At 54.5% G+C, this 10791-nt stretch overlaps 3 protein-coding genes across 3 annotated transcripts; 2 read left to right on the top strand and 1 right to left on the bottom strand.

Moving 5' to 3' along the window:
* Positions 1 to 1259: 1259 nt before the first annotated feature.
* On the bottom strand, positions 1260 to 3330 carry IUM83_02189 (uncharacterized protein; the record flags this gene model as incomplete). The annotated part of the gene is made up of 3 exons (XM_067926090.1): positions 1260 to 1279; positions 1370 to 1402; positions 1470 to 3330. 3 exons carry the CDS (start codon positions 3328 to 3330, stop codon positions 1260 to 1262), a joined length of 1914 nt encoding a protein of 637 aa, XP_067801002.1.
* A 3688-nt stretch (positions 3331 to 7018) lies between these two features.
* IUM83_02188 (Alkyldihydroxyacetonephosphate synthase, peroxisomal) lies at positions 7019 to 8962 on the top strand (the record flags this gene model as incomplete). Its single annotated transcript, XM_067926089.1, has 1 exon — positions 7019 to 8962. One exon carries the CDS (start codon positions 7019 to 7021, stop codon positions 8960 to 8962), a length of 1944 nt encoding a protein of 647 aa, XP_067800731.1.
* A 684-nt stretch (positions 8963 to 9646) lies between these two features.
* IUM83_02187 (DNA polymerase) lies at positions 9647 to 10754 on the top strand (the record flags this gene model as incomplete). The annotated part of the gene is made up of 2 exons (XM_067926088.1): positions 9647 to 10270; positions 10338 to 10754. The coding sequence occupies 2 exons, from the start codon at positions 9647 to 9649 to the stop codon at positions 10752 to 10754; spliced, it is 1041 nt and encodes a 346-aa protein (XP_067801009.1).
* Between the last annotated feature and the right edge of the window lie 37 nt (positions 10755 to 10791).

The raw sequence follows: 10791 nt of genomic DNA, 5'->3' as shown, positions 1-10791 counted from the left end.
ACTTCTTTTCCATGAACCTTGGATCTGGTTGACACCAGTGCAGTTTACAGCGCTCTCCAAACTTTCGGCGTCACCTACGTCAGTCTTATCGTTCTCTTCATAGCTCTCATTGACCTCCAAGCCGACCAACAAATGCTGGTTTGATGGCAATTGTAGGACTATAGGAACTTTCTTGTCCGTGCCAAAAGAAAATATTGATCCAGCATGATATTGATTGAGGTTGGTAACCTCTTCGTAGGGAAGGAATCGGGACGACAGTGGCGGCGACGCTTCTTGCTCAATAGTTGCTTCTTGTTGAGGCAGTGAAACCGCGTCCAGTGATTGATCGCTGACAGTGTCATCTACACGGTTATTCATACTCCCATCCAAATGCCCACGAGCATCCAGGCCGCCTTCATCGGATGTTGTTTTCTTCAACTCCGTTGACAGTGTCGCTGAATTAGGAGGTGTATTGGTCTCCAACTTTGCTAACACAGAAGCTATGGCATCTGGCGCACTCTTCGGACCTCCGCCAAAGCGTCCAGCCTCAAATTGGTTGTCCAAACCGTTTCTCGATTCAATCAATCCCGTTGACGATGCATGATGCTCTTGTTGGTTGTTTGCTGGCGAGTCACCTTTGAATACCGCCCAAACGTTGTACAATGCACCACTCTCCCGGAGAGATGGCAATTCATCGTACAGTTTCTTAACGAGATCGCCGACGTTCTTCACAACTTTTACACGACCTGGGCAAATGTACAACAACACTTGATGCTTCTTCACAACTGTACGGGTATCGTCTTCGTTGCGATGATCGTCACGATTTTGCTTCGGAAACCAAATCACAGCTTGACCACCAACTGATACTGGGGTTGATGCAGAAAAGACTACGCATGTGTCCGTGGTGTTCGTTGCTGCTCGGTCTGCCAGCTCCTCAAGCTCCATTTCCAGCGTATCCGCGACAGTTCCTTCGAAATCCCATGTTAAGTCAGCGACGTCCAGCCTAGCCAACGGAGTGTCTCGACTTAAACTACTGCTCTGCAACATCTTTAGAAGCTTTCTTACATCAGCTGGTGCACCAGTCTCGAGATGTTTCGTGGCTTGCTGTCCGTAGCGGTGAGCCTCAACCACCATTGGTGCCAGTACAGGCTTGGTGCAGATCTCTTGCACACTGGCAGTCGAGGACAGCACTCGAGCAGCGAAGTCTAGGCATGTAGCGAGCGAGGCTGTCGGGGAGAGAGATTTTTTCTTGCTCATATCTGCTTGTGGCTGTGATGATGTCAAGTCTGAAGGTTGATCCCTACAAGAACAGCAAATGGAGAAACGATGCCAAATCGGCGTTGATTATTTTTACGCAAATGCGATGCAGTACCCGTTACGCGTTCTTTACCTTCAAAGCTAGCGCTGCGCCAGTTCTTCAAGCCTGGCCACCAGCTTTTCGTTCTTCTCGCATTCCTTTTGAAACTCGCGGATTGCATTCACGTACATACGTTCCTGCTCGAGCAGCAATTGGTACTTGCTGTCCAATGTCTCCACGCTATTTTGGTGATCGTCTCGAGCGAGCTGTTGCTTGGATACGGTGCCTTGGACATTTTGGATAATGTTTTCAATCTGCACGAAGAAAGCCTGAGTAGCCGTCTTTGATCCCATCGCAATGTCAAAGTTCTCGTTGATGCTGTTGATGAGCGAGATTTCCTTCTCCAGAAATTCGTGGGTGGTCTTCAGTGTGTTGTAGACGCAGTAGTACTTTCGCGTTTCATCTAGCGTCAGCGCTACTTCGTCGTAAAGTTCGACGAACCGCTTCTCGTACTGGACAAGTTCAATCCTGGTGGGAATTTCATCGATCTGCTTCATCTTGAGGTGCAAAGCTCGCGTCTGCTTCGCTGCGGCAAGTTTCATATCCTTGTGTTTCTGAGCCATCTGCGCGTGCATCTGCTCGATCTCGTTCAGACGCAACGCCTCCTCGTCCTGATTGCTCTCATCTGCTGCTACTTGCAACTTCAGCTTTTCAATGCGCTCCCTCAGCGCCTCCAACTCCAGCCGACATTTTGTTCGGAACTCGTTCTTTTCTCGCTTTAGCGTCTCGTTCTTCATCACCAATTCCCGCAATTGTGCAAGGTGTGCTTGAGCATTCGCGTCCTTCGGCGTTTGAGCCTCCAGCTCCTCCATCTCCTGTTTCACAGCAACTAGTGCCTCATCCAGAGCTGCCGCGCGGGCAGAAGTCTCTGCCGACTTTGCACCCAGGCTTCTCTTCTCCTGAATCAGTTGCTGCACTTGATCTTCGTGCTCCTTCAATTGCGCTCGAACCAAGTGCAGCGGGGTCTGCAGCACCGATCCAACCCGTCCTTCCTCGACATCCCCCAGCTTCTCCTGCGGGGCAGAAACAACTCTCTCCAGCAACTTGGCTTCGCGCTCCCGACGTTGAGTCAGCAACGCCTGCTGCTCTTCCTTGGCCTGCTTCATCGCCTTCTGGTATTGCCGATCAAAATCTGCAGCTTGTGAGTCGCCTCGCTTCGTCCTCCTCAATCCTCTCATACTGCCCCCACGAGGCTTGGCAGCTCCTCCTGACGCAATCGCCGCTGCTTGACTGGCAATCTGCGCCATGAAGTCCACTTGGTCCTTCCCCTCCTCTCTCATATCCACCGCGGGCTCCTCTTCATCCACCGCAACAGTAACCCTCTCTCCGTACTCCAACAAGCAGCGTTGGATCAGCGCGTCCTCCGTCTCCTCCTGTTCCCCTTCCGCTGCGACATACTGCCAGCGTCGTCTCGGCGCGTAGGCGTCCAGCAGAAACCCCACCTCTTTCTTCAAAGGCGTAGCATTTCCGTCTTTTTCTTCTGGGCTCATAACCTTTAGGAACTCTCTCTCCCGCCGACTCTTTTCCAGATGGTGCGACTCTTCGGCCTCACCCACCAGCCACGTAATCAGCCTCTGCACCGTCTCAATGTCGCCGAAGTCCTGCAGCAGCAGCTGATGCGGCTGTACCGCCACAGGGCAGGCGTAGGCCAGCGCCTCCACACAGCGCACCGCCTCCTGCGCCAGCCCCAGGCGTGGCTTCATCTTTTCGTGCGACTGGAACAGCACGTCCCATTGCACGCGCCCCCTCTCGGCGTCTTCGCGCCGCACGACGCGCTGCAGCAGCCACGCGACGCCGCTGAGCACGCGGTCGAAGGCGCTGTACACGTTCACGTGCGCCTTGGGGAAGCCCGCGGCCTCCAGCGTCTGCAGAACACGCGCCAACTTGGCCGCGGCCTCGGCGCCGTACTCCTCCGCCAGGTCGTACGCGTCTGGAGCGGGCTGCAGCGGCGTGGAGGCTGTGGACGCAGCGGACGCCCACGTCGAGCTGAACATGCTGGAGCTTGATGCGCGAATCCAAAATGCCCAGATTGAAGACACGGGTTTGGGGATTTTTGGAGTTGTTTGTACGGGTTTTACAATGCGAGATCCGTATGCTGGGGTTGGGTTATTTGGATTAGTTGTCAATGGGTACGAAGCAATAGTAAGATATCCGAAGTGTATCATTCTTCAATTTTCCTGGGGATACGCGAACCCTTCGACCTTCCAACGTGCTATGGGGAAACATCCTGGTGACGACCACGGAGAGACAAGTTGTGACGTGGGTCTCGAGGAATCACCTGAAATGGGCAATCAAGATCCAGTGCAAGAGCCTTCGGCGGCAGTGGACACGACCAAATCCTCCTCCGAGGAGCCCAGTTCACTGTACTCTGCGTCCAGGAATGGACAACTTGACCTTGTTCAAGACCTCACCGATCGTGGAATATCGGTGGAGCGAACCGATGAAAATGGGGATTCTCCGCTGGGCCTGGCAGCGCAGAATGGGCATCTCGCTGTGGTGGAGTATCTACTTAAGTGCGGCGCAGCTATTGATGCGGCCAACAAGGAGGGGTTTACCCCGTTAATAAGTGCGGCAATGAATGGGTATTCCGACGTAGTAGTGACCCTTTTGAAATACGGAGCAAAAGTGAACAAACGAGGGCCAAATGGAGTCACAGCGCTCCTTTTGGCGTGCTCCGAAGGTGATCTGCCCACTGCTCGAGAGCTGGTTGAAGGGGGAGCGTTGGTGGATTTGGCAAACAACGACGGTGATTCTCCCCTTCGAGTAGCTGCTTCAAACGCTCACAACGAGGTTGTGAGTTTCTTATTAAAGTCCGGCGCGTTGGTCGATCTACCGAACGACAGTGGCTGGACGCCGCTCATGTGTGCGTCACAGCATGGACACATCAAGACGGTCTTGGTTCTTTTAGAGGGCGGTGCTAATGCGGACGTTCCAAGGCCGAATGGAGCGGTGGCTCTACTGATTTCGTGTGAAAATGGCCATTTGAACACTTCCCAGCTACTTTTTAGTACTGGCGGTGTGTCCGTGGACGTAGCAGACGACGACGGAACTACCCCACTCATTGCAGCGGCTCACAATGGCTTCATACCGATTGTCGAGTTTCTGCTAGAAAATGGAGCGGTCGTTGAGGCAGCGAATCACGCGGGCTGAACGGCACTCCATTGCGCTTCACAGCGTGGCCATGCGGATATGGTAGAGCTGCTACTGAAGCGAGGGGCGAATGCGGACAGACAGGGACCAAATGGCACCAGGCCTCTCGTGATTGCGAGTGCTCGAGGCTATCTGGCTGTCGTTCGAAAGCTGCTTGAGGGCGGCGCTGGCATCGATTTCACAGATGATAATGGAAAGACCCCACTCATTATCGCATCGACAAAGAACCATGTCGACATCGTGGAGCTGCTTTTGCGTCGTGGTGCGTCGATTGATGTGGCCGATTTTTCCAATTGTACAGCTCTTATGGTCGCTTCGCACTGTAACCACTCGAAGGTGGTGGCACTTTTGCTCTCTATGGGAGCAAATATGAACCAGAGAGGACCTCGTGGAGGCACAGCTCTTGCGATTGCAAGTGCTGCGGGTCGCATGGAAATTGTTCGGATGCTGATTGCTAACGGTGAGTGCGTTGATTTGGGTGATAATGAAGATAATACCCCACTGATGAATGCTGCCGAACGAGGTCACATAGAGCTTGTAAATGTCTTCTTGGAGAGTGGCGCTAGCTCTGACGTCTCGAATGTTGACATGTGGACGCCGCTATTGAAAGCTACGTACAACGCTCACTTGAATGTGGTTACTATACTCTTGGAAAATGGAGCGGGGGTCAATAGACAGCTTCAGGATGGAACTTCGGCTCTACGAATGACATGCTACCTGGGCCACCTCCTCATTGCCGAGAAACTTATCGAGCATGGTGCGTCTATTGACTTGAAAGACGAAGACGGACAAACTCCTCTGCTCACTGCAGCTCAGTACGGCAAGGACGAGTTGGTGAAGTACTTGGTTCAACATGGTGCATCAATGGATCTGTGCAACAACGCAGGCTGGACTCCCTTGATGAAGGCTGCAGAACAAGGACATATTTCCGTGGTGAAAACGATTTTGAGAAGTAAGGCATCGCTGAACTTGAGGCGGTCCAACGGGGCGACAGCTCTGAATATTGCGTGTGAGCATGGTCAGTTCGATGTGGTCGTGTCGCTCGTAAACTTCAAAGCCGACCTTGAAGTACCAGACGACGACGGATACACACCATTGATCACTGCAGCACAACTCGGATATTCCGAGATTGTACAATTTCTTGTCAATAGGGGAGCGAACTTGGACGCTCGCTTACCCAGCGGAAGTACAGCTCTGCTTACGGCAGTTTGGTTCAAGCGTCTAGCAGTCGTGCGGATTCTTCTGGATAATGGGGCAAACATCAATTTATGTGGAGATTTTCAGAGTTTGTCACCTCTGACCGTAGCATATTTCAGCGGCTATACAGACTTGACCCAGCTTATCTACGAACGAGTTCCACCACATACAAAGTCACTATCTCAAGAATCAATTGAATCTGTTGCTCCGACGTCAAAACGCACTGTGCCAAGCGTTACAGTCGATCAAAAGCAACGGAGAGATGATACGGCGCTACGAATTGCCTGCTATCGGGGCGAATTGAAGGTGGTCGAGGCTCTTTTAGAGAGCACAGAGGCGATAAAAATTCCCGACTCGCAAGGCTGGACCCCGCTTATGAGTGCCGTGTACGAAGGTCACACCGACGTAGTCGAGGCACTCCTCAGAAAGGGGGCTAATGTCAACTTGCGGGGTCCCCAGGATGCTACGGCTCTGGTTATTGCGTGTGATCACGGCAAGATAGAAATTGCCCAGATGCTGATCGACCACGGAGCATCAATTAGTTTGCGAGATCAGTCGGGAGATGGTCCATACATGGCTGCAGTTCACAGGGGTAACGCGGGCCTAGTGAATTTGCTATTAGAGCGAGGTGCCACTGTTGACGAGCGGGATTGCTATGGCTGGACTCCTCTCATGATTGCTTCCCAGAAAGGTTATTTGAGTTTAATATCACCACTACTGCAGAAGGGGGCAAGTGTCAACAAGCAAGGTCCTACTGGGACCTCGGCTCTGCTTGCGGCGTGCAGACACGGACATTCTGAAATAGCGAAGAAACTGCTGGAATTCGGCTCAAGCGTCGATCTGACGGACGATGCTGGCAACAGCCCTCTCTTCATGGCGATCAAGTATGGACACGCAATTGTGGCCAGGAGTTTATTAGAAAGAGGTGCTTCCGTTGATCTGGCGAACCACCAACTCCTAACGCCACTGATGCGAGCAGCTGAGAATGGCACGACGCAGCTTGTTGCCATGCTTCTGGACAAAGGGGCAACAATCGACACGCAAGGGCCGAATGGGAACTCTGCGTTGGAGCTTGCCAGTGCTTATGGCCATCTCGATGTTGCTAAGTTGCTGGTGGAAAGAGGCGCTTTCATTGACCTAGCAGATGACGAAGGGGATACCGCACTGATTTGTGCAGCGGAAGTCGCTCGCCGTTGTTGCTCGTCGTACATAACAACTTCAACCTGCTTCACGCAACTTCCCGTTCCCGCTCAAGTTGCAGCATCCCGCCGCATAGTAACGGTCGCATAGTCAGTTCAGCCAGTGCGTCACTTCGCGACAGTATCCGCTCGTGTCATGTCGGACTCGACGCCGTCCGTGGCGCGGATGCGCGCCATCCTGCGCCAGATCTCCGCCGGCGGGCGGCCCTGCTCCTCCTCCTCCTATACACCTGCATCTCCTCCGTCTCCTCCTCTGGCGCTGAGCCCCGCCACGCGCTGGAACGGCTGGGGCTTCCAGGACACGAAGCTCTTCGTGAACGCCGACAAGCTCATCGAAATCTCGGGCGCACGCTACGCCGAGGTGTTCGCCAATGCTCCAGACCGCACGCTGCCTGCGCTGCTGCCCTGGGCCGAGAAGCGTCTCGGACTGGACGCAGACCGGGGCAGTCCGCCCAGCATCACGCACCCGGAGCAGCTGGCGCTGCGCAACGAGCTGCCCGAGGACGGCGAGGCGCAGCGGAAGCTGCTGCAGCTGCTGCACGTGGCCAGTGAAGAGCTGGGGCTCCGTACCAGCACGAGCGTCGAGGAACGCGTGCGCCACGGCCATGGACAGACGTGTGAGGACGTCTTCCGCCTGCGCCACGTCAAGACCGTGGAGCGGGTGCCGGACGCGGTGCTCTGGCCGACGTCCCACGAGCAGGTGGAGGCGCTGGTGCAGGAGGTTGCACGCAACTTTGCTAGCTTTGTGTGCATTATCCCCTTCGGGGGAGGAACCAATGTCACCAACGCGCTCGAGTGCGACCCGAGCGAGCGACGCGCCATTGTGTCGCTGGACATGGGCGACATGCGCCGCATCCTGAGTGTGGATCGGGAGAATATGCTTGCGGTCGTCGAGGCGGGCATCACGGGACTGGAGCTGCACGAACGACTGCGCCATCGCGGACTCACGCTCGGACATGAACCGGACTCGTGGGAGTTCTCGACGCTCGGAGGGTGGGTGGCCACCCGCGCGTCCGGCATGAAGAAGAACACGTACGGCAACATTGAGGACCTGGTGGTGAACATCACGACGGTGACGCCGCAGGGCACGATGCAACGGTCTGCCAATGTGCCTCGTGCCGCCATGGGGCCGGACATGAACAACGCCATGATGGGGTCCGAGGGCATCTTCGGCGTGCACACGCTGGTGACGCTGCGTCTCCGTGAGTTCCCGGAGGTGCAAGTGTACGACTCGCTCATTTTCCCCAGTCTGGAGCATGGACTGGCGGCGCTGAAGGAGATCACGCGAGCGGGGTGCGAGCCCGCGTCGCTGCGTCTACTGGACAACACTCAATTCCAGCTCGGCCAGGCACTGAAGACATCGTCCACGACCAACAAGTTCGCCGCTGGCGTCCTCGACTTTGCAAAGAAGACGTACGTGACCAAGATCCGCGGCTTTGATGTGAATGAAATGTGTGCGGCGACAGTTCTGCTCGAAGGAACCAGCCAGCAGAAGGTGGCGGAGCAACAGAAGCGCATCCAGGTCATCGCTAAGCGCCACGAAGGCATGGTCGGCGGCGAAGAGAACGGCAAGCGCGGCTACTTTTTCACGTACATCATCGCGTACCTGCGTGATTTCGCGCTGGACTACTACTTCATGAGCGAGTCGTTCGAGACTTCGGTTCCCTGGACCAACGCGCGGCAGGTCATCACCGACATCAAGCTGGCCATCAACTCGGTAGCCGCCAAGCGCAACGTGAAGGTCCCACCGCTCATTGCGTGCCGTATTTCGCAAGTCTACGAAACCGGAGTCTGCGTGTACGTATACTACGGTATCAACTACTACGGCATCAAGGAGCCGTTGACGCTCTTCCGTGAAACGGAGCTTGCTGCCGTGGATGCCATCGTGCGCAACGGTGGCGCATTATCGCACCACCACGGCGTTGGCAAACACCGTCTTGCGTGGCTGCCCCAAGCAGTCTCACCTCCGGCCATCGCAGCCATCCAGGGGATCAAGACTGCGCTGGACCCAGCCAATGTGTTCGCAGTGACGAACTTGCAGCCATCCAAGAACCACGTTGAGAATAAGCACCAGAACTAGAATCCCTCTCGTGGTTTGATGTCTACATAGATCGAGAAGTGTGCCTAGCCGAATGAAGAACGATGTATAAAGAGAAAATGGGCAACCTCTTCCTTGGTGCGTTTTGCAATCCGAAGGACACGGTTGAAACGACGCTCAGTGCAGTGAGTCCGAACGATGCAGTCCTCAGCGAGAAAACAGTTCACGTTGAGCGCGCCACCGCAGCTTTCATCGTTTGCCGATGAGTTGAATGACTACGAAGATGACGACGACGAGGAGTATGAGGGGGTTGATGGTGGTGCATTGGATCAGTACGAAGAGGAAGGAGATCCAGAAGATGACAGTTCATTGCTGGCGGAACAACTTGGGACCTTCTTGGGGACGCGGTCATCGACTACTCCTCGATCTTCAGACTTCGAGGATGAGAAACTACTAGACCTTCTCCAGAAGAGGTTGTTTGTTGCTTCAAATGAAAGTGAAGCGGATAAAGATGACCACATCGATGAATCCCCACCTCTTGAATCCATCTCACCTCGCCGCAGAACGTCAATAACGTCTTCGTTGGAAGACTTTCTAGCTGATCGAACATCCAGGCAAAAGTCATTGAAGCAAAAGCTGGACCAAGACACGCAGCGTGCACTTCTCGATACTTTTTCGCAAGAGCCGAGTAAAGCTCCACCACTGTCACCTCAACGAGTGGCACAGATGAACACCCGGTTCCGCATCTTCGAGGAGAAGAAAGCTCGCAGACTGACAGCTAAGAGACGAGAAACGGAGACGCAGGAGAACAACGAGTTTCGCTTCGCGCCTACAATGAACAACAAGAGTCGACAGCTTACCAGTCAGTTCCCGACTTTTGCAGAACGACAGGCAACTCTCTTGGCCAAGAAGCGGCAGCAGCGAGCGCGACTGGAAAAACAACGCGAGGAACTACTAACCCGTGACAGAGCACTCGATCTCCAAGAGAGCGTGAAAACGCCCTGCATTTGCAGCCATGGCAACACAAGTCGATCGGACAATTGTGTCATGAGTGCTGAGCGCGAACCCAGTCCAGCAAAGGTTGGCCAAACCGGAACTGAAGCTCCAGCGTCTCCTACCGCCGGTATTCGCCACACTCAAGCCTGCATGCGGTTCATGGCAATGTGTACCAAGATGAACGCGTCGTTCGCCATCCAGCGCAAGAAAGAGATGATGAAACGCTCTCTCGACGATATTATCGCCTACCAGGACGGTAAGAAACAGCGGCAACAAGCTCGCGCGGCTATTGAAAAGGCCAAGGAGGAGAAGGAGACCACATTCACACCGCAGATCAATGCCAAGTCGGAAAAGGTGAGATGCGAGTTGAAGCTGTGAAGCTGTGGAATTCTAACAATGACGGTATATTGTGTGGTGGCAGATCTACGCCGCGCTCATTCGAAGCGGGAAGCTGGACACAGAGCTAGCAGGGCGCATGTTCAAGCCTCGGAAGACCCCTCCTTTGCCGCCAAAACTGACCTTCCAGCCGACGATCAGCAAGAAGTCCAAATGGCTGTTGAAGAAGAAGCAGCGCGAGCTGACGGCCAGCGCCGATAGCGATACACTGAATGGCAAAAGTGACTCCACTCGACCGACTTCACCACTTCATCTCGACGTGTTTTCCAGACTGCAGCAGCTCTCGCACCATCGTGAAAACGAGGCTCACCGACTGCAGCGTATGCGCGAGGAAGAGGCCTTGAAGGCTAAGCCTCAGGTCGAGTGGAACGTCATCCCGTACGACGCAGCCAGCTGCCGCTTCATCTTGCAGGGCTTTGACCGCCCCAATGCCTTGACATAGCTTGACGCACTCGTTGGTTCTTCCACTTGAATAAACT

This window comes from Phytophthora cinnamomi (genome assembly GCF_018691715.1).
Source record: "Phytophthora cinnamomi strain GKB4 chromosome Unknown Contig0, whole genome shotgun sequence".
Classification (NCBI taxonomy): domain Eukaryota; phylum Oomycota; class Peronosporomycetes; order Peronosporales; family Peronosporaceae; genus Phytophthora; species Phytophthora cinnamomi.
The sequence above is the reverse complement of the archived record's forward strand: the minus strand, read 5'-3'. Positions and strand labels throughout refer to the sequence as shown.